The sequence below is a fragment of the Molossus molossus genome, unplaced genomic scaffold (assembly GCF_014108415.1).
Source record: "Molossus molossus isolate mMolMol1 unplaced genomic scaffold, mMolMol1.p scaffold_m16_p_3, whole genome shotgun sequence".
In the NCBI taxonomy this organism is placed as follows: domain Eukaryota; kingdom Metazoa; phylum Chordata; class Mammalia; order Chiroptera; family Molossidae; genus Molossus; species Molossus molossus.
The window spans coordinates 41,580,997-41,605,307 of record NW_023425366.1 but is presented as its reverse complement, the minus strand read 5'-3'; the positions used below and the strand labels follow the sequence as shown (position 1 = coordinate 41,605,307).

Genomic DNA, 24,311 nt, shown 5'->3' with positions numbered 1-24,311 from the left:
TTCAATGCTGTAAACAGATCTTGTAAAATTTAATAGCAATGCCTAAAAGGCAAAGTGGAATCAAGGGTTGGTTTGTTTTTTTTTTAGATTAAAGAAATAACATTCTAGTATGTTGATGGAAATGATTCAATAAAGAAGAAAATACTGATGATGCAGCACAAAGACAAAACAAATGAGGTGATAAATTTGGGCAGGTGAAAGAGGAAAAAAATCGAGTGTACAAGTAGAGAAAATAGTCCTAAAATAGGAACAGAAAGGGTTAATCTATGGCAAATTAAGGAAGGCAGAGTTACAGATACAAATACTGGTACTTGGTTAGATGTGGTAGACTTGTAGAATATTTTTTCTGTTGGCTTTTATTTCTCAGTGGTAAAATTACAAGGTCATCTGCTGAGACTGTGGGTGAGCAAATAAACATAATTTTATGACAAGAGTCAGATAGGAAAGAGTGAATGGGCTAGAGATGCGACTGCTCCTTCAAGGAAAGTAGCCATGAATTTATTTATTTATTTATTTTTATCCTCACTCGAGGACATTTTTCCATTTTTTGTTCAGATAGAGTGGGAGGGAGAGAGAGGAAGACAGAAAGAGAGAAACATCAATGTGAAAGGGACACATTGAGTGGTTGCCACCTGCATGACCCTCCAGGGCCGGGGACAAACTGCAACCAAGGTACGCGCCCTTAGCAGGAACGGAACCTGGGTCTCTGTGGACCGCAGGCCGATGCTCTAACCACTGAACCAAACCGGCCAGGACTAGCCATGAATTTAAATTGTGATAAGTCAACATAATTATAATCCCCTTCACTCCCATCAATTTAAACAATCAATAAAGGGCAAGAAGGTTTATAATATATAAAAGGAGTAATTTTATAAGATATATAAAAGGAGGGATTTTGCCAGTCAAGAGAGGAGCAAGGTAGTAGAGAGTATATCAGACAGGATTTATAATTGAAGCAAGGCAGGATATGAGGGGGGAGTAAAGAACAATAAAAAGTAGTAGGATTATAAAACCTGGTGGGTTCAAAATATTAGTGGAGTCAGGTATGGGAGAACATATTTACCAATGATACATCTGATAAGGGGTTAATTTCCAAAATATATGAAGTACTCATACAACTCAACAAAAGGAAGACAATCCAATTTTAAAAAGGACAGAGGACCTGAATAGACACTTCTCCAAAGGACATACAAATGGCCAAGAGACATGGGAAAAAATGTTTAATATCACTAATTATCAAAGAGATGCAAATTAAAACAACAATGAGGTATCACCTCACAACTGTCAGAATGGCTACCATCAATAAATCAATAAACAAGTGCTGACAAGGATGTGAAGAAACAGGAACCCAAGTATACTGTTGGTGGGAATGCAGACTGGTGCAGCCACTGCAGAAAACAGTGTGGAGTTTCCTCAAAAAATTAAAAATGGAACTGCCATTTGACCCCATGATCCCACTTCTAGGAATATAGCCTAAGAATCCCAAAACACCAACCAGAAAGAATGTATGCACCCCTATGTTCATAGCAACATTATGTACAATAGCTAAGATCTGGAAACAGCCCAACTGCCCATCAGCAGATGAGCGGATAAAAAAGCTGTGGTACATTTACACAATGGAATACTATGCAGCTATAAAAAAGAAGAATCTACTACCCTTTGAAATAGCGTGGAGGGACCTGGAGATTATTATAGTAAGCAAAATCAAATAGTCACAAAAAGACAAACCTCACATGATCTTATTTATATGTTGAATACAATGAACAAAATAAACTCATGAATAGAACAGAACCAGAGGCATGGAAACATGGAACAGACTGAGTAATCTCAAAGGGAAAGGGGGCAGGAAGAGATTAACCAGAGAATTTATATGCATATATGCAATGCCCAGGGACACAGACAATAGGGTGGTAAAGGCCTGGGGCAGGGCAGGAGCTGGGGGGAGGGGAAAGAAAAGGAAGGAAGGAAGGAAGGAAGGAAGGAAGGAATGAATTTCTGAAAGGCCAGGGGACTGGAAGGATTATCTAGTATATGAATGTTGCAATTACCAAGAAATATGATAGGAACTGGGTAGGAGAAAATAACAGTGAGTCAGGAGTTCTTTATATATTTTGGATATTAACCCTTTATCATATGTATGATTTGCAAATTTCTCCTCCCATTTGGTAGGTTGCCTTTTCACTTTGCCGATGATTTCCTTTGCAGAAGCTTTTTAGTTTAATGTAGCTCCACTTGCCAGGGCAATGTGCCTCAGTGGACTGAGTGTCATCCCATGGACTGAGAGGTCCTGGTTTGATTCCCTGTCAGGGCACATGCCTGGGTTGAAGGTTCCATTCCCAGTAGGGGGCGTGCAGGAGGCAACCAAACCATGTGTCTCTCTCACATCGATATTTCTCTCTCTCTCTAAAAAAAGAGAGATTAATGTAGCCCCACACTTGTTTACTTTTGCTTTTGTTGCTTAAACTGGATACATTTTATGTGAATTATACCTCAGTTTTTTTTAAAAGTAGGTCAGAGTAACTAGGGAGAACACAGGAAAATAGAAAAAGACCAATGACAGAACTCTGGGAAACAGCCACATTTAAGAGGTAGACAAGGAACAAGAATTTAGGAGATTAGGGATATTAGGAAGAGAATCTAAAAACAAGTCCAACAAAACAGTTAAAAAACTTTTTTTCTTTATTGATTTTAGAGAGAGAGGAAAAGAGAGAGAGGGAGAAATAGAAATATAGATGCGAGAGAGAACATCGACTGGCCACCTCCTGTACGTCCCCCCACTGGGGATTTGGCCCACAACCTAGTCATGTGCCCTAACCGGGGAATCAAACTGGCAACCTCTTGGTGCATGAGTCGATGCTCAACCACTGAGCCACAACGGCCAGGCCAATGAAACAGTTTTTAAAAGCAGGAGAAGATAGACAAAAAGTGCTATAATTGACAAAAAAGGAAAAAAAGAAAGAAAAACGTTCACCTTTACTAGTAATAATGAAAATTTAACTAACAATTCACCATTTCCACCTATAAAAACGTTTTTAAAAAACAACTTTATAGAGATATAATTCATATAACACACAATTTATCCATTTAAAGTATACAATTTAATGGTTTTCAGTATATTCACAAATATCTGCAATCATCACCACAGATATTTTCACAATATTTTAATCACTTCAAAAAGATACCTCCTATCCTTTAGCTATCATAACTCTCTGATTTACTCCAACAACCCCCCACCCTCATTGTAAGCAATCATTAATTTACTTTCTGTCTCTAGATTAACCTACTCTTGACATTTCACACAAATGGAATGATAAAACATGATCTTTTGCAACTGGCTACTTTCACTAAACATAATATCTTCAACAGTTTTCCATGTTGTAGTATTCCATTAAACTAATACACAGCAATTTGTTTATTCATCTGTTAATAGCAAGTGGGTTGTTTCTACCTTTTGACTATTATGAATGTTATGAACATTATGTACATGCTGTCATATGGAAAAATGTTTTCATTTTTCTTAGGTATACTCCTAGGACACAGCACTGTTGTTTTATTTATTAAAGACTTATTTTCTTAGAGCATTTTTAGCCTAGGTAGGTAACACAGCAAAACTGAGGAGAAGGTACAGAGATTTTCCATATACTCTCTTGCCCCACACATGTATAGCTTCTCTCATCATCAACATCCCCTACCTGGGTAGTATACTGATTACATCTGATTCACCTCCACTCAAAAAGCCCATTATAGCCCAGCTGGTGTTGCTCAGTGGTTAAGAGTCAACGAAGAGGTCATCAGTTTGATTCCCGGTCAGGGCATATGCCCAGATTGTGGGCCACATCCCAGGGCACATGCAGGAGGTGGCTAATCGATGTTCTCTCTCATTGATATTTCTATCTCTCTCTTCCTCTCCCTTCCTTTCTAAAATCAATAAAGGGGGGGGGGCGAGCCCATTACAGTTCATTCCTAGTGTTGTACATTCTATAGATTTGGCAAAAGGATAATGACATGTATCCACTGTTACAGTATAAACAGTCTTTCCACAGCCCTTAAAATCATTTGTGCTCTGACTATTTATCCCTCTCCCCACTCCCAACTCCTTGAAAACCTAAATTTTAAAAACCTAAATTGTTAAAGATGTGGGGATCTGGGTAATCTATTGTTGGTGGTAAGTTTACAGTTCATTCAGTCAATACTCAATGAATGCTTGCTATGTGCCAGGCTCCATACTAAAGCTAGGTTTCTAATAAAGAACCAAACAGACCTGGTCTATGCCTTAAAAAAAAAAAAAAAATCACAGAAAGAAATGTATACAGATCCCCAATTTACGATGGTCTGACTTACAATTTTTTGACTTTATGATTGTGCGAAAAAGTGATACATGTAAAGTATAAACCATACTTCAAATTTTGAATTTTGACCCTTTCCTGGTCTAGTGATGTGCAGTATGATACTATGGGCAGTGGCAGTGAGCTACAGCTCTCAGTCATGTTGTCTAGTGTGTTCTGAATATTGTGTTTTGTGCTTCTGCATGTCATCAATGTATACAACACACCCATCTGTCTTCTGCTTCTGCTGAGTCAAGAAAGGCCATTACAGATGCCTCGACATTTAAAAAAAATTTTTTTTTCTTTTATTGATTGTTAGAGAGAGAGGAAGGGAGAGGGAGAGACAGAAACATCGGTGCAAGAGAACATTGACTGGCCGCCTCCAGCACGCCCCCCACTGGGGATTTGGCCCACAACTTGGGCATGTGCCCTGACCGGGAATCGAATAAGCAACCTCTTAGTGCATGGGTGGACGCTCAACAACTGAGCCACACCAGCCGGGCTTCTCTTTATTTTTAATGGGGTTACATCTCAATTAGTGTTCTGAGCACATTTAAGGTAAGCTAGGCCAATCTATGATGTAGGTTAGGTGTATTAAATGTATTTTCAACTTACAATATTTTAAACTTATGATGGGTTTATTGGGATGTAACCTCATCCTAAGTTGAGGAGCAGCTGTACTTACAAAATGTGACAAAATGTATTAAGGAAATGTAAAGTGTACTAAAAGTGATTAAGAGGAGTGATCAAATTTTGATATGAGAGTTAGAAAAGGCCCCTCTGAACAAGTGCAAAAATAATATTGAGGCTGAGAACTAAAAGCAAAAATTTGGTCAGGTAGTGAGCAAGAATAAAGTATTAGGTGAAGAGCACAGTTTGTACAAAAGCTCTTAAGTGGTAAAGCCATTGAAAAAAAGTCCAGTAAACCCTGGCTGGGTGGCTCAGTTGTTTGGAGCGTCACCCCATGCACCAAAAAGCTGCAGGTTTAATTACTGGTCAGTACACATACCTAGGATGTGGGTTCGACTCCCAACATTCAGGACGAGACCAATTGATATTTCTCTCTCTCTCTCTTTCTTTCCCGCCCTCTTCCTCTCTCTCTCTCTAAAAAAGAAAATCAATACAGCCCTGGCCGGTTTGGCTCAGCGGTTAGAGCGTCCGCCTGCGGTACAGAGAGACCCGGGTTCGGTTCCCGCTAAGGGCATGTACCTCGGTTGCAGTTTGTCCCCGGCCCTGGTTGGTCGTGCGGGTGGCAGCCACTTGATGTGTCCCTTTCACATCGATGTTTCCCTCTCTCTCTCTCCCTCTCTCTCCCTCCCACTCTGTCTGTACAAAAAATGGAAAAATGTCCTCGGATGAGGATTAAAAAAAAAAAAAAAAAGAAAATCAATACATATCCTTGGGTGAGAATTTAAAAGGGGGGGGGGGCAGTAAGGCTAAACACTGGGAGCAAGGGGGTAGGTGTGTGAGATGAGAGAGGAAAGGCAAGAACCTGATCATATAAAGTGTTAAAAGGTCATGTTAAAAATGATCTGTTCCAGCCCAGCTGGTATTGCTCAGTGGCTGAGCATTGACCCATGAACCAAGAGGTCACTAGTTTGATTCCCAGTCAGGGCACATGCCCAGGATGTGAGCCAATCGATGTTCTCTCTCATAGATGTTTCTATCTCTATCTCTTCCTCTCTAAAATCAATATGGAAGCAAATTGGCAAGATCTATCGAAATTAAAAACATACAATTCCCTGACCAAGTGATTCTACTGCTAGGACTTTATCCTACATATATAGTCATGTATGTAAGAAATGACAAAAGTTCAAGATTATTCAATATAGTATTGACTGTATAGTAGCTATAGACTGAGTACAATCTTAATTGCAGTATAGTCGGCCATCGTTTATCGCCGTTAATCAGTTCCAGACTCCACCGTGATAAATTAATTTCCGAGAAGTAGGATTCTTTATTTATATACAGTTGTCCCTCGCCACTCTGCACTTCGACTCTCGCAGCTTCACTCTATCAGGAAAAAACCACGACAGAGTGAGGCCGTAAAAGTTGAAGCACGAAATGGCAAGGGACTACTGTATATTTGATCACTAATAAAATGTAGCTATGAGAAAGAATGAAGCTATTACTTATGTACTCAAAGGTTCTCCAAGATACTGTTATTAAATAAATAAAAAATTTAAAGCACCTGTGTAAAATATACCATCTGTAGGGAAAAGGTGTATGTTTACACATATCTCTATTACATATGGATACATATACAAACACACATTTGCTTAAAAATGCAAAGCAAACATCTCTGTACAAATATACAGAACCTGGTAATAATGATATCTCTTGGGAGAAGAACCAGGTGATCAGGGGGCAATGGCAGAATGGAAACTTTCCAAAATATGCCCTTTTGGAACTTTATTATTAACCATGGGACTACACTGGTATTCAAAACAGGCAATTAAATTTAAAACAAAGTTAAAAGTGTACATTAAAAGCAATGACACATACCTTGTCACGCCATACTCTTGATGACCAGAGGATAAACACAAATCAATTTTTTTTTCACATCAAAATTTGAACAGACAGAGCAGTGAAAAAACAGCACAGATAGAAGTTCATTTAAGCACATAGATTATTAAGCATGTAGAGGTCCTATATTAGGCACTGGGGATACAATTGAACTTGAGTCTAAACAGACAATTAGATCGATAATACAATCCAATAAGTATTATGACAGAATAAAGAGGAGATTCAGAAAACACAGAGTAGGGGAACCATTCTGGTCTAGGAATCAAAGAAGCATGAAATATTAAACAGAGGTAAAAAGGAGCAACAGCAGTTAGCTAGGTTAGGTAGAAGTGGAATATTCTAAAAAGAGTTCAATGTGTCTGGAGTGCCTTAAATAATTGGCAAGAAATGGGACTGGAGAGGGAGGTCAGACTGTTTAGGATCTAGAGGTAAGCTATGTTAGAGTTGGGCTTTATCCAAAGGGCAACAGAGGTAGAGGAAGTAATAAAAAATTTTAAGCAGGTGATCAGGGGGTCAAATCCATATGTCTGAAAAGTTATTCTGAAAGAGTAATCTACCAAAGGTAGAGAGACCTATTAGGAATTTGTTGCAATCATACAGGCAAGACATAATGCTGGCCTGACCAAAGCTATAGTAGAGGAATGGAAAAAGTGTATGGATTGAAGAAGTATTTGAGCAGTTGAATTAAGAGTACCTGATAATAGGATATGAGAGTGAGAGAGAACAAGAAGTCAAGGAAGATACACAGGTTTCTTATTTGTGCAATAGGGTGAAAGTGATGAGAGATACTGAAGAAGTAGATTTGGAGGAGTGGGTGATGAGTTCAATATTGGACATGCTGAATTTGAGGTATGTATGTGACATTCAAGTGGAGATAATCAAGAATCCATTAGATATACAAACAGTACATGTACGCAGTGGACTAGGCCAAAGAGAAGCATTTACTTCTCTTTGAGAGAGAATAGTGTTTTAGAAGTACTTCAGGGTTAGGACCTAACCCTGAAGAACACCAAGATTTAGAGAATGGAGAGAGAAAGAAGCACCTACAAAGATTAAGAAGGAAAGGTCTGAGGGTAGGATGATAATAAAAGTTTTATTTACTTTTAGTTAAGAAATGGCCCCTAATGAAACCCAAAAGAGCATGTAAGGTTACAAGTACTATATGAGTCTTTTTTTTTTGGTTAGTCCTTACCCAAGGATATTTTTCCATTGATTTCCAGATAGAATGGAAGGGAGGGTGAGAGAGAGAGAGAGAGAAAGATCAATGTGAGAGAGACACATCGACTGGTTGGCTCCTACACGGCCCCGAACCTATAACCCAGATACGTGCCCTTGTCTGGGAATCAAGCCCATGACCTCTCAGTCCAAGGGCCAACACTCTAACTGCTGAGCCAAACTAGCCGGGGCAAAAGTATTGTATGACTCAATTAAACTACACCCAAAGACCATACAAAGAAAACACACAAACACAAACACATTCATTTAGGGCAACATTGCTCATAGTTAACCCTCAATATCAGCTGTAACTGGGGGAAAATAGTAAAAATGCAAACCATATAGTATCCCTAGAGCAATTTCATACATGAGTTTTGCAAAAATAAAGATTATTCAATCTAGACAGGCTCCCAAATTCATCAATTATGACAGAGGACTCCTGGTAAATTGGTATAATCTGTTATATTTTCTTGACAATATAACTGCTCATCTAATAAGAAACATTCTTTCACTTGACAGCATATAAGCTATTTGTCTAAATTTTTTAAAGTCTTGTAAGCAAGGAAGGCCTAAACTTAGGCAATTGAAGAAAGACTGGAAAAGACCAGAATTTCTTTTTCAAAATAAATTATTGAGCCACAGAGCACTTGCATTGAGTTTAACAGCTATTTAATACTCTAACTGACATAGTAGCCTTTTCTATGAAAACATCCCAAATTTATCCTCTCAAAAGCATGAGATACAGGGACAAATAGTGGTCATGGAGCAAATGCTAGTTAGATTAATAAAAACACTTGAAAGCAATCCACACCACAGAAATAAAAACAAAACCATTATTTAATTAATGTAATGACTTCCAATGTCTGGAACATCCATAGTACACAAAGAATTCTAAAGAAAATAGAGTTTAGAGGACTTTAGAAACAGACAATTTATGTTCTAATATATTTTCTACTTTATGTGTCACCTTGGACAAGTCAATTTCCTCACTGTAAAAATATAAGCAAGTTTTGACCAATTGCAGTATTTCATCAGTGAGCTGTCTGTGGTTAGATTCTAACACTTACAAATTAGGGCCTCTAATTTGTTTTCATCCTCTAAAAATCATATAGGTGAATCACTGTATCCATTTCTCTATAATAGTCCATAGTAAACTACAGGTTAAAATTCGCATTAAAAAAAAAAAAAAAAAATAGCCCTGGCCGAATTGGCTCAGTGGTTGGAGCGTCAGCCTGCGGACCAGAGTCCCGGGTTTGTTCCCGCTAGGGGCATATAACACAAACAAACAAACAAAAAAACCACTATAATGCTATAAACTCAAATGTCCAGGGGCCAAAATAAAGAAATGGGAGGAAGGTTGCTATTTGAAGGACGTATCTGAATACTCTCACTGCACCACAGCTCATTTAAAAATATTTTCTCAGCCCCGCCTGTGTGGCTCAGTGGTTGAGCATCGACTCATGTACTCAGAGGTCACCAGTTTGATTCCCTGTCAGGGAACAAGCCTGGGTTGTGGGTCCGATCCCCAGTAGGGGGCATGCAAGTGGTGTCCAATCAATGTTCTCTCTCATCCATGTTTTTGTCTCTCTCTCCCTCTCCCTTCCTCTCTCAAAAAAAGAGTCAATGAAGAAAAAAAAATTTTTTTAATATTTTGTCAGCGAGTCCTAAATTTTTCATATTAATAGACTAAACATAACACAAATGAAGAACACAAATTTACCTTAACTGCAGCCCTATATTGTCCATCTTCATTCTTAAAATATTACAAATTCTTGTTATTAATTGGTCCATTACAGTAAAGCTTTGATTCTGCAGGCCTCAATTTAACAGACTTCAAGTTTAACGGACACAATTTCTGGTCCGTATATCATATGTGAAAATTAACACCTTGTTAAATTTGAAAATGCTCTTAACCAAGATTTGCTTATAATTAAATTAACAGGTTTTTTCTGTTTGTTTGTTATTAATTCACTGTTATCTTTAACAAATTTTAGCAAATAGGCCATAATGTTGGAAAAAACACTGTAGTAATTTCGCTTACCTAAGTAAATACTACATATCATATTTAAATCCAAGAGTCACCACTCATAAACAATGTTCGGTGAATGGTTAGCTGGTAATTGATGCTGCTATCTTGTGGCGTGACTCCCTGCAGCAGTTTTAACAACAGTAGGCTGGTATACCAACATTTACTAAGCCACCTTCCCAGCTGTGTGCATCTGTTTACTTGCAGTGACTGGTGAATGTGTGCATTTACTAGACCTATTCAGTATAAGTTTAAAATTATAGTAATACATATAGAAAACTTTTCTGTGAAATTAAACTTTTTATACATACTTAATTTTAATTACACAAACGTGTCTACATAAGTAAAAACAAGTAAACTAACATTAATTTTTTTTAACATAAGCATCAGAAAAACCTACTATATTATACAAAGAAACTCGGCTTTAAACGAACACTCCCTCACCCGAATTAATTATTTCAAGTGTAGCTCTGACTTCTAAAAACCTAAGGTTCGCAGACCCCCACTTTTAAAGAAAGATTTGTTTTTTAGAACAGTTTTAGGTTCACAGCTATATTGGGCAGATGGTACAGAGATTTCCCATCTATCTCCTGTCCCCCACATACCCATAGCCTCCCATAATATCAACATCCCACACTGGGTATACTTGTTACTGTAAATGAACTCACGCTGGCACATCATTAATATCCCAAGTCCCCAGGTTACATTAGGGTTCACTCTTGGTGTTCTATTTCCTTTGGGTTTTGAAAAATGTGTAACATGTATCCACCATTTAGTATCATACAGAATCATTTCATTGACCTAAAAACCCACTGTCCTTTGTCTGCTATCCCTCACTTACCCCATCTTAAATCCTAACCTGCAAATTGCATTTAAGAGATTCTAAACACTGAAATGACTTTCAGAATCTTGAGGATGAAACCGGGAAGACAAAAGCCAGAGCAGAAAAAAAAAACGGAGCAAAGGAAAGTTAAGTGAGAACAGCTGCATTTCAAGAATCAAAACACTCCATCCCTTAAAGAGCTAAAGCCAGATCCTTTAAGTACTGTTTTTCCTTCCAATTCCCTTCCAGGAATTCTGAGAGGGTCTTGGCTACTGAGTCTTCCTAAGCAGACAAAGCAGGTAGCTATAGTTAAGTAAATTCTTCGTCTACATATAAACATTTACTGGTAGTGACTCATCCCTTAAACTCACTTACTTTTAAGATATTAGTGGCAGAAACTATAAACAGCCTGAGTTGGATGCTCTTTGATATTACACTGCACATAGGCTCTACAGCCCTCTACACTGTATTCATAAATAGGATTAGCTTGATTAAACAGAGCTGAAGAGACTTTATAACCTATACTCAGACTCTTCAAATGTTAAGTCCATTCCTTTCAACATATCTTTCCCTTATTCACCATAAATGATATATCACCATATAACACCAATTCTTTTTGCAGTGTTTTGTATCTCATTGGTTCCTTAATTGTTGCTCACCCTCCCCCCTAGACTGATGCAATCTTATCCTTCCTAGCTCTCATTTTCAGTACTACTGTCTAATCTATCTCTAAGCACTAGCTAACTCCTATTACTGCTTTTAGGAGATTAAGTGCTGCAGTAGTTTCCAAGTGTCCTAGAAATTAATTCCAAGATGCCTTACACCTTACCTTTTTTTTCCAAGTCTTTAATAAGGTGCCCTAGATTACCCATCCTTCCTTATTCTCCTCATTTATCACCCTCCCCTCTGCATGTTTTAAATGCCCTTTACCTGACAAGCCCTCCATTTCCAGCTCAAGGACCCCTCCAACATGTGCTACACATATGGAATGCCTCCTTCCCCCTAAGGAATCTCTTAGTCATCTTCCTCCCACCATTTAAACTTCTCTCCATGAAGTCTTGTCAGAACTCTGTTAGGAGTTCCTACTTTTTCTAAAATAATGGATCAGAACCTTGGGTGCACACTGGAATCACCAGTATGTGACGTGTTTTTTTTTTGTTTTTGTTTTTTTTTTATCCTCACCCGAGGATATTTTTCCATTTTTTTGTACAGATAGAGTGGGAGGGAGAGAGAGGAAGGGAGAGAGAGAGAGAAACATCGATGCGAAGGGACACATCGAGTGGCTGCCACCCGCACAACCGACCAGGGCCGGGGACAAACTGCAACCGAAGTACGTGCCCTTAGCGGGAACCGAACCTGGGTCTCTCCGGACCGCAGGCCGACGCTCTAACCGCTGAGCCAAACTGGCCAGGGCAACGTGTTTTAAAATAAAATACCGATGTCCATGTTCCATATTAGATCAATTAAAACAATCTCTAGCCCTGGCCGGTTTGGTTCAGCGGTTGGAGCGTCGGCCTGCGGTCCAGAGAGACCCAGGTTCGGTTCCCACTAAGGGCACATACCTCGGTTGCAGTTTGTCCCTGGCCCTGGTTGGGTCGTGCAGGTGGCAGCCACTCGATGTGTACCTGTCACGTCGATGCTTCTCTCTCTCTCTCCCCCCAACCCCTGCTCTTTCTGAACAAAAAATGGGAAAATGTCCTCGGGTGAGGATTTAAAAAAAAACAAAACAATCTCTAGGCAAAGGACTCAGATATTAGTGGTGATAGGTGGAGAGTTGTTTAGTACCCCCCCCCCCCCCCCCGCAAAGCCCCACAGGTGATTATTCTAAATGAGCAGCCAAGCATAGGAACACTATTAACCCTACCCAGCCTAGAAGCAAAACTCCCATAACTACATTTTTTTTCAATATGTAAATATACCCATATCCCACACCCCTAAAATACACTTACAACATAGCCTTGACTAATGCATATAATTTAAATACCTGAAATGGGCCTTCATAAGGCTTAAACACTATACAGTACAGTAATTTATATACTCTAGCATAGGGTTCCTCTTCTGTAAAATGGGGACAATACTATCTACTTTACATGGTTGTCATGGAAAATCAAACAAGATACTGGATATTACACATTTGGCAAAGCAACAGAGCTTAACAGGGCACAACTGTTAAAGTCCTTCATTCACTTTTATTATTTAAAAACTTTTTTTTTTTAAATCCTCATCCTAGGATATTTTTCCATTGATTTTCAGATTAGGAGGAAGGAAGGGTAGGAGGGAGACAGAAAGAGAGAAATATCGATGTGCAAGAGACACATCAATTGGTTGCCTCCCACAGGACCCAACCAGGGCTGGGGATCAAATAGAAACCGAAGTACATGCTCTTGACTGGAATCAAACCCATGACTCCTTGGTCTGCAGGCCGATGCTCTAACTGAAGAGCCAATCCAGCCAGAGCTTATCTTTTAATGTTTTTATTGATTTTTTAGAGAGAGAAGAAGGGAGAGATGGAAACATCGATGTGCTAGAAATACATGGTTCGGCTGCCTCCTGCACACCCCCTACTGGGGATCAAGCCAGAAATCCAGACATGTGCCCTGACCAGCAATCGAACTGGGACCTCTCAGTCCATGGCTGATGCTCAATCCACTGAGCCATACCAGCTGGATACTAAGAAAGAATCAAAATTCACATGATAGTATGAAAGATACAAGTTATCTAGATGAGCCTGAGTAGGCAGCTTCTGGCCAATAGTTACAATCAAAAGGGGCATTTGTTTGCCCCTGTAGACACTCAGCAAATTTTACCATAAGTATGTCCCATCATTATCCTGTCTTTCTCTCAAGTGGAACAACAAGTAAATCTCTCTCTCTCCCTCTCCTCTCTCTAAAATCAACAAATAAAATTTTACATAGGTGAAATCTGGTTAAAATTCATACCAAAACCAATAAAAACCCAGAGAAATAGTCTTTGAAAGTTAAGTAAAATAGAGCCCAGGAGGTGTCTGACACTTATAGTCCCCTGGCCAACCTGTGTGGGGAGGTTGTTCTCAAATTACACAGAAGCACCAGCAGCTGGCTGAATCTGTTTTCATGCTCTATTTCCTAGGTCCAGGAGTTCACAAGCACCCTAACCAAAGATTATCTAGAAAGAAATCTGCTGCCAGGGACTGGTCTGCCAGAAACTCAAAACTGAATAAACATATTCCTTTAGATATCAAAACAAAGATTGCATGTTTTAAAATTTAAAACTCAAATGTGTATTAGAGAATAGAAAATAGACCATTAATGATAAATAAGGCCAATTTCAATTGACTGATAGTGGCTACCAGGACTGGTGGCAATGTATTAAGAAGAATTCTGAGGCTGAATATGGGTTCATCAGGAAAGCACACCATGAGAAATAATGGATATTGGTCATGGGTAGAAGAGGTGAAAGAGACAGCATGTATGACATATATTTTCCATCCAGAAGAATCATAACTTCAGGACTAAAGAGCCTAACCTAAAAAGGGAAGTAATACAGATGTTCACAGAGAATGGCAATCATTTATTTAGTTGCTTTTGAAGGCAGGAACTGTGGGTGCCTTATTCCTTTTTTTTTTTGTATCTCCGATACCTGTCAGAATGCCTGATATATAATAATAGGCTGTTAATAATAGTGCATTTAATTAAATGTGCAATAAGAAAACAGAAACATGAGATCTCATTATTTTGTGATATGGTATAAGCTATTAAGGTCTATTCACCAAAATACCCTCACACCCCAGTAAAGGCCCATTTGACTTCAGGTTTGATTGTAGCGAGTAGCGAGGAAAATAAGTAGTACCAAAAATGAGAAAGCCATAGGCAAAGACTAACTTTAGAAGCAAGACTCTTAGAAAGTGGACCTCTGCCCTCATTTTACTTGCAGGAGACAGTAACAAAAGTTAACTTAAACTTAAGATTAACCAACAGTGAAACAATACTGCATTTCATTTTGTTTACATTTTCACTAGATAAATCCCAACGACCATAAACTTGAATTTATTCAACTCTCTATATTAAGTACATGGCACAGAATGCACTATGTGTAATCAAGCACTTAAAGGTTTAATACGGTGAGGTTCTAACATCTGCTTGCACTTTGGCACTATAATACCATTAGTATTACTTTTATAAAAAGAGTTGGTGTGTGGCATGGCTGGTGTGGCTCAGTGGTTGAGAATCGACCCATGCACCAACAAAGAGGTCTCAGGTTTGATTCCTGGTCAGGGCACATGCCCAGTTTGTGGACCAAATCCCCAGTGGGGGGCATGCAAGAGGTGACCAATCAATGTTCTCTCTCATTGATGTTTCTATCTCTCTCTCTCCCTGTTCCTCTCTCTAAAAAAAAAAAAAAAAATCAATAAAAAAAAAAAAAGAATGTAAACTTAAAAAAAAGAAGTTGGTGTGTGATGGAAGGGCAACCTAACCTATACTTGTTCCACAACTGGACCATAAGAGTGAAAATTAGTTTTATCTATTCTTAAAGTCAGAACTATTATCTCTAAACAAACACTTCCAAAGATTATTTTAGATTATTGGACAGATGTGTTAAAAGCATAGTGGGGGATGAATCCAAAAATTAAGCTTTGCAAAAAATTCAGGTAATTTTAATGACAAGTATACTTGTGACTAGAAAGAATGGGTCCAGCCCTGGCCGGTTTGGCTCAGCGGTTAGAGCGTCGGCCTGCGGTACTGAGAGACCCGGGTTCGGTTCCCGCTAAGGGCACGTACCTCGGTTGCAGTTTGTCCCCGGCCCTGGTTGGTTGTGCGGGTGGCAGCCACTCGATGTGTCCCTTCACATCGATGTTTCTCTCTCTCTCTCTTCCTCTCTCTCCCTCCGCTCTATCAGAACAAAGGATGGAAAAAATGTCCTCGGGTGAGGATAAAAAAAAAAAAGAAAGAATGGGTCCAGATTATCTCTCAAAGAATACTGGATTTTTTAAACTTTAACTTTATTTATTTTTTGTTCAGTAGGAGGGAGGGACGGAGAGAGAGAAAGAGAGAGAGAGAGAAACACATCGATGTATAAGGGACACATCAAGTGGCTGCGACCCACACAATCCAACCAGGGCCGGGGACAATCTGCAACTGAGGTATGTGCCCTTAGCGGGAACCGAACCTGGGCCTCTCTGAACCGCACGCCAATGCTCTAACCGCTGAGACAAACCGGCCAGGGCCCAAGAATACTGGATTTTCCACACTCACACCTCTGTCCCTAGTTGAACAGACATGGGATTGACTGGTTCTTTGCTATTTTTTCCAATTTTTAAAAAATTATGACACAGAACAGGTTGACACATAGCCTTTCCCCAGAGTTCCAAAACTGTTGTCATGAGAATAAAGTGACTGAGCAATGAATATAGATTCCTAGCTTTCTGTGGTAATTCTGGAAGCAACTAGTGACTGACTATTGAAAAGGGCTTTAAAGGCTTACTTTGCTGAACCTTAATTCTTATAGTCAGAATTCAATTTGATCTCACCAATTTGGCAAATTTAAAGCAATGTTATCAATTGCAGGTTTCCTGATCCTCTTTGGTGGTAGTAAGAAGAAAGAATTTTATTACCAGGGCTTTCGTACCTCAAAAAATAATAATAATAAATGAATAAACAAAAACAAAGGGCCCTGGCTGGGTGGCTCAGATGGTTGGAGCCTTGTCCTGTACACTAATAGGTAGCAGGTTCGAATCCTGGTTGGGGCACATATGGGAGGCAACTGATGGATCTCTCTCTCTCTCTCTCTCTCTCTCTTCCCCCCGCCCCAGCCCCTTCCCCCTTCTCTCTAGAATCAAAAGAGCATATCCTTGGGTGAGGATTGAAAAAAACAAAAGTACACACTGCATACAACTTCATACCATCAACAGCAAACATTTGCCAGCACTTAAAGACAGAGTTAGGAGTGAATGGACTTAGGCCCAGGCTATGCCCCTTATTAACCAAGTCATCCTGGCAAAACCAACTTCAGATTCGTTCGTATAATGATGAACCTACTACCTTCCTACCCTGCTTATCTTATACAACTTCATGTTTGGAAAATTATGAAGGCCTAACAAATACATATATGGAACCATTATTATGCTAGTCATCATGTAAAAGGAAATTATTAATAAACAAATTCCCCCATTCCACTCACTCCATTATCAATAACACAATAGTACCTAAATAACAACTATATTGCTTAGTAGTATATTTTTAATACCTACATTCATAAAAGTTTTTCTCCAAAAGCCTATATAATGACATACAAAGATGAACTAGCAGAAGAATAAATGTGGCAAAGCAGGTAGAGAATTAGGACATTTAAAATATTTTCTAGGCTCAGTGGATTGAGCATAGTCCCATGGACTGAGAGGTCCCGGTTCGACTCCTGATTGGGGCGTGTGTCCTGGTTTCGAACTCGATCCCCAGTAAGGAGCGAGTAGGAGGCAGCTGACTGATGTTTCTTTCTCACATGGAAGTTTCTCTCTCTCCCTTCCTATCTCTCTCTAAAAAAATAAAAATAAAGTATTTTCTAAAGATTGCTTATCCTATACGCCAAGATCCCTGATGAGTCCTTTGAAATAGTCAATTTCCTCTAGATTTTGGATGCTTAATTAAAGCAGTCTTTTCACCAATATTTAATTAAGAAACAGGAATATTTTCCTCCCACAATTTTGGGTTTTGTGACCTTCTAAACATACCACACTACTTTTTTAAAAAAATATTTTTTTTCTTTATTGATTTTAGAGAGGGAGAGGGAGAGAGAGAAACATCAGTGAAAGAGAACATTGACTAGCCACCTCCTATATGACCCCCAATGGGGATTGGGACCACAACCTGGGCATGTGCCCTGACCAGGAATCGAACTGGCGACCTCTTGGTGCATGGGTCGACACTCAACCAGCGAGCCATACCGGCTGGGCACCACACCACTTTTCTATCAGATCACTCCACCAACTGGCCCCTATAAAACTGCTCTCTAGTGCTTTCCCATGAATGAGAAGCAATTTCCTACATCTTGATTGGGCTGTGGAAAACGATATATGGTTCCCAAATAACAGAGAATTCTCTCTTTACTCTCACAATCCTTTTCTTTTCTTTTTCTTTTTTTGTTAATCCTCACTCGAGGATATTTTTCCATTGATTTTTTTTAAGATAGAGTAGATAGAGTGGGGGGGGGGGGATAAGGAGAGAAGAGAAAAACATCAGATGTAAGAGCGACACATTGATTAGTTGCCTCCCCCCAGGACCCCAAATGTGGCTGAACCTGCAACCCAGGTAGGCGCCCTTGACTGGGAATCAAGCTCAAGACCCTTCAATTCTCAGGCCAATGCTAAAATTGCTGACCCAAACTGGCCAGGGCTACTCTCAACAATTCTTGATAGATAGTCTGGTTTCTATGCTATAAAAATTAATCTTGACAAGTCACTTACGGTTACTTGAGACTGAGTTTCCACATTTATAAAAATAAGAACTAGATTAACTCCAAGACTCTTTCTGATTGAAACAGTCTGATTCTCTTCAGATCATGTATGTCAATTATGTCAATACTGTGACTAAGAGACCCCAAGAAAAATCTTGATTGCAGCTTCTAAATATTCAAAATATTTCTTGTCCCTTCCCTAGTCCCCAAAGGGTAGTTACAACTACTGTAGAACATTTAAAAAATGTTTTAACAGTCCAGTTTAAAATTTCTCAATAAAGACTATCCAGCCACACAACAGTAGGATTGTGGTTTAGTTTTTAGAGTCTCTGGATTCTAAAAAGGAATTGAATCAAAAAGATAACAGGAAGACACATTTAAGAAACAAAATTATACATGAGCATTCATTTCCAGAAACCAGTCTCATTTCATACCATGTTATCTCTTGTAGCTGGGAACAATCTCAGAAGTCCAAGCCTAACTAACCTAACACTTCTAACCTTAGAATACCAGAAAGCAAATTCGCCTTAGCAGATCACTCAATTTCAGTCAACTCTGGGGATTCTGAACCAAAAGGGCTGTATGGAATATAGGGGGCTAGAGTAGGGAGGTGGCAACACAGGATGAGCATAGATTGAGGATTTTCACTCCTTGGTAAGAGTTCATCTGAATGGTTAATTAAAATGTTTTAAAACCCAAATCCAATAATAAATGAATTTTTTAAATCCTCACCCACGGGCGGACACTCTAACCGCTGAGCCACACTAGCCAGGGCAAATGATTCGCTCAGAAACTACATGCAGCCCTGGCCAGTTTGTCTCAGCGGTTAGAGCATCGGCCTGCGGTCCAGAGAGACCTGGGTTCAGTTCCTGCTAAGGGCACGTACCTCGGTGGCAGTTTGTCCCCAGCCCTGGTTGGGTCATGCGGGTGGCAACCACTTGATGTGTCCCTTTCATGTTGATGTTTCTTCTCTCTCTCTCCCCCTCCCACTCTATCTGAACAAAAAATGGAAAAATGTCCTTGGGTGAGGATTAAAGAAAAAAAAAACTACATGCAAGGAACTCTGCTAGTCACACGGGGGACACACAAATGAATTGAGGGAATTTAAGAGTCTATTAGTATTTTAATCCTATAACACACTGGACTGGTTGAAATGAGTGTAGGTAGTCTGCCATCCTTGCATTCTCCACTCCACCACTTCTCTAGTACATAATATTAAAAGAAATAAACACAAATATTAATACTTAAGGAAATATGCTGTATCATGAGTGGTACAGAATGACTTAGGAATTCAGAGGCTAACTAGCCATCTGGCTTTAGTAACAAGTGAAGACTTATTGGGATTAGTTTTGAGCAGGATCTTGAAAGATAGGAATAAATTCATTTTAGTTTATCTGTTTGTCCTTGGTATGTTTTGTTAATAAAGAGCATCACATGTGGGAGAAGCATGCTTTAAGACAAGGACAAGGATCACCATTAGCAAGCATCAAGTCACCAGTTAGTATCTGCCTGGAGCAGCCCTTCTTAACTCATGTGATTTCCATTGTCTCATGCAGCTCATCCAACTACAAAGTTTATTTTTGTTACAATAACCACTAGTGTTTTGTCAAATACAGATCTGCTATAAAAGTGGGAGGAAACAAAACAGCTTCTTTAAAATGAAAAAAGGAAAGCTTAAAGGGAGTCTCCCAGACATCAATTTCCACTGTGAAACAGTACCATCCAATGCAAATAATCATTCATTCTCTTCAAGTTCTCTACTTAACTTTTACCTTCCACCAAACACCATCATGCATCTGAGGTGCAGAAATATGTGCATGACTATAGGTTAGCACAGTATAGATTGTAATGACTTCCATTATTTCTCATGGGCAAAATGCTTTGAAACCTGATTTTAGGTTACTAGCACTTATGTAAGAACACAAAGCTCTTACATGCCTGGGTTTCCAGTATAGGTAGAAGGTGAAAGGCTAAATGAGTATTAAAAGCTCTACCCTAAAACCCTAAAAGAACCAAAATTGTTTCAAAACCAGTATGCTTAAATAAAAAGATATTAGTCTAGAAGAAATATATACAAACCTTCCAAATGTCAGGATAGTTTTTCTTCTTCTGATAGATTTTAAACTAATACCTATAATCATAGTTAAAGGCTTAGAATGTAAAGAACTTGCACATCTTATTTCATTCCAAAAATTTAAATAATACTCAAATCTTACTTTTGCTTGTATACAGTGAACCCTCATTCACCTAAGAAATGACAGTAACAACACAGTTTAGGGAAAGTAATTTGAAGATAATATAAAGAAACCCCAACCCAACTAAAGAAGACATCTCTTTCCCACTAGTGTCACTGGTAACTTCTAAAGCTCTAAGTGGTATAATTTATCTTCTCTCATGATGCTTCCAGTTGTTCATACAAATTATCTCAAATATAATGAAGGGGGAAAACTCAACAGTATAGATCTTCCAATATATCCCACAGAATAGGTGAAAAAACCATTTAGTTTCACATAACTTGGTCAAACTTGGTAGAAACCAAGACGGTGGGGATGTGATAGTAACATCACCACTTGGGAGGCTCTGGATAATACACTGTACGTTCAAGGTATGGTATAAGAGAGATGGGAGTCGAGCACACCTCACACCTCTAATTCTTTCTCTTGATGCGTTTTCTCCTTGGCAATAGAAATCATTTCCAAGCCGGACTGGCGTCTCACTCCACATCTCAAGCTGGTGACAGAAAACATTTTCGCCAAGAGGAGACTACAGAAAGATCCGTAAGCCTCAGCCCCCCCACCCCAACTGAGCATGTGTAAGCACCTCGCCTTACACCTCTCTCTCCGTCTCCTCTCCGCAGGGTGTGAAAATACCCACATCCAGTGGCGCATCCTCAGCAGGGCCCGGCGCTGACCAGGCTCATCACCTCTGGGAAGCTGATCGAACACTTCTTTGCCCTGCTCCCCCGCCCTTATTCATGGCTGAGCACGACATTCTCCGCATCCTTCTCCAAGGAAGGGACGAGCAAAAAGGAGGCATGTCGGAGAAACGAAAGCCGAAGCAGAACCCTGACAGCCACCCCGCAGTTTAGGCCCGGGGGTCGGCCTCCTCCCTCCGCCGCGGCCTCACCAGCAGGGTTCTCGCAATACTGAAATCACTGGTCTCTCGCGCGCCCCAGCCCCCACCCCTCGGCGATGAGGGGGGGAATGAAAAGAACCGGGTGCAACGCGAGGGTGGGTCACCCCTCGCCAAGCCCGCTGCCCCCATCCTCCCCGCCCTCGACTGGAGTCCCCGACTGGAGTCCCCGGGGAGGATGGAGATCGCGGGAGGAGCGAGGGGCCCCCGGCCCGGGACCCGCACCGCGCCCGCCCGACGCCCCCAAAGACACGGACCGCGACACCGAGCCTGCCGCGCCGGCCTCCCTCGGCCCCGGCCCCCGCCCCTCGGCACTGCAGCAGCACCGGAGGTGGACCGGAGGCCGGCCTCACTAGCACACACGCCACACACAAAAGCGCCGCGGCCGCCGCCTTCCCGCCCCCACAGCCCAGTGGAGCAATCAATGAGGCGGCCGGCGCCCGCGTCCCTTCGCTGCACACCCGAACGCGGGCCCGGCCGGCAGGGCGGCGGCGCGGCTCACCATCGCTCCGCTTGATCTCCACGTAAATCCCGATCTGGATCTTGCCGAAGTTGGCCGTTGCCATCACCTCATCTGGAGCAGCGGCGGCGGGTCGAGGGAGGGGGAAGGCAGGGCGGAAAAGGCGGGGAGGGGGCGGGGTAGGTGTGGGAGGGGGAGCGGTTGCCCGCGGCCGCGCTGGCCCAGGCGACAGCGTGAAAGCGAGCCGGGGCCGCGAGGAGCTGCGGTGGGCAGGCCGGCGGAGGCCCCGGGCCTGCAGGCAGGCGGGAGGACGCGCACGCCGGGGCGTCGGGGTGAAGCGAAGGCCGGGGCCGTCAGGCGGCGCGGGGGAGAGTGGGAGGGCCCGCGCCGCCTGCCTTAAGCCGACGCTGGGGAGGCGGGGCGCTGCGCGCCTGCGCAGAGCGCACCTCCCGCGTCTCTTCCTCTTCGGCCGGCCTTTCCCGGCTGCCTCGAGGCGGCCCCGCCCAGCTCCGCGGCAGGGCGGGCGGCCGCCGCGGCTGTGCCGACTGAGGGAGCGGAGCGCGCGCGGCCCGGCCCCCAACGAGCCGGCGTCGAGTTTGATTTTAGCGCGCGGTCTGGAAGAGGCGGGAACCCGCGCATCGGTTACTCCCTAAAATTCCCCGGCTTCCCTGAATCGCGTTTGCCTGAATGGATTCGGCCCTGTGGTCTCGGCTCTCGAAGTGGAGCACCGCGCTAAGGGATATGAATTTAGGGGCCGACCATTGACAGTGCGGGCCCAGTGTTTCATCCGAGTGTCACCTCCAGTGCCACTGAGAGGTGGCTGTCCCAAGGAACCAAGCCAAGGTTCCCCGTGCAGTTATGGAAGAAGGGAGGAAACACCTCTGAGGTGTCACCCACCCTACGTCGGCAGAGGATCTACTCCTCCGTGGCCTTGCCTTAGACTCCTGGCCACTGAAAAAGAAACGCTGGCGTGGCGCGGCGTGGACGGTGCCATGGGTGCATCTGCTGCTGCTGTCCTGCCTCTGCTGTAGGGTTTCAGAGTGTGTGTGCCCAGGCCCCTAAAGCCAGTAACTGTGGTTCAAGGACAGAGGGCAACACAGTAAGGCTGACACCAAGGTATGCGCCTTTCCTTCAGAGTCACTGGACTAGTTTGACCACATCAGCACTGGAGAGCAGGAAGGCCAGTGGACAGGGACCATGGAAACTGTTCACAGCACCGTGTAAAAAACCAACAAACGTGTGACTTACGCTTCCAGTATTGGGATTTGATATGTGGAAACACTTTTTCGGCCCTACTCTCCTAGTCATTGTTAATATCTCTGTAATAGTAACTAAAAATATACCATTTTAAAATGGAAGCTGGGTATATGTCTGTTAAATGCATATGTGCATATATCCACACGCCTGAAGTTTTCAGCCTAATATAAGTAATCAAGTCAAGTAGACTCAAAAATAGTTAAAAGAGTAGGGCTCCATCTGTAATTTAAACATTGAAGGCCGACCTGGCCGGTTTGGCTCAGCGGTTGGAGCGTTGGCCTGCAAACCAGAGTCCTGGATTTGGTTCCCGCTAGGGGCACATACAAAAAAAAACAAAACAAAAAAAACAAAAAACATTGAAGGCACACTTGTTAAAAGAACACTTTCTTTTTTTTTTTTTTTTTTTTTATCCTCACCTGAGGACATTTTTCCATTTTTTGTTCAGGTAGAGTGGGAGGGGGAGAGAGAGAGAGAGAGAGAGAGACATCGACATGAAAGGGACACATGGAGCGGCTGCCATCTGCACGACCAACCAGGGCCGGGGACAAACTGCAACCGAGGTACATGCCCTTAGCGAGAACCGAAGTTAGGTCTCTCTGGACCGCAGGCCGACGCTCTAACCGCTGAGCCAAACCAGCCAGGGCAAAAAGAACACTTTCTTAAATCCATTCTAAATTAGGCATAAATTCTGTGAAAAGCAAAAACAAAACACTGAGAAGACAACTTAGGAAATAACTTATTTTACATTCCAGAAATGATATTACTATAAATCTCACTTCAGGACCTCTTTGAAAATAAGATTTGACCAAGTTTTTATTTTTCAGATTTAAAAAATAATCTTAGGAGTTATGTGAAGTCTTTGGATTTGCTTGCAAATTCTTTAAAGAATGCAAAGATATACAGCTATTAAGTTTAAAATTGCTTCATAAAATATGTTTTTATTATGGTTGCTGACACATACCTTGCACCCTGAGGGTTATATAATTAAGAATTCTAAACCTTTAATCCATATACAAAAATATGTACTTCCTGCTCCATAAAAATGCATGAGACATGCAACTTGTCAAACACAAAAACCTTTCCATTATAGCTCATACTCAAAAGGCTTATGTTTTTTGGTAC

General features: G+C 41.3%; 1 protein-coding gene across 3 annotated transcripts in view; it reads right to left on the bottom strand.

Annotated features, from left to right (window-relative positions):
- KIF2A (kinesin family member 2A) overlaps window positions 1-22,075 on the bottom strand; it is a 74,958-nt gene extending 52,883 nt beyond the window's left edge. For all 3 annotated transcript variants that reach the window (XM_036278672.1, XM_036278668.1, XM_036278666.1), the window contains exon 1: window positions 21,975-22,075. In XM_036278672.1, the coding sequence (XP_036134565.1) occupies window positions 21,975-22,038 (64 nt within the window). In that variant the 5' untranslated portion in view covers window positions 22,039-22,075. The remainder of the gene's footprint in view (window positions 1-21,974) is intronic.
- Between the last annotated feature and the right edge of the window lie 2,236 nt (window positions 22,076-24,311).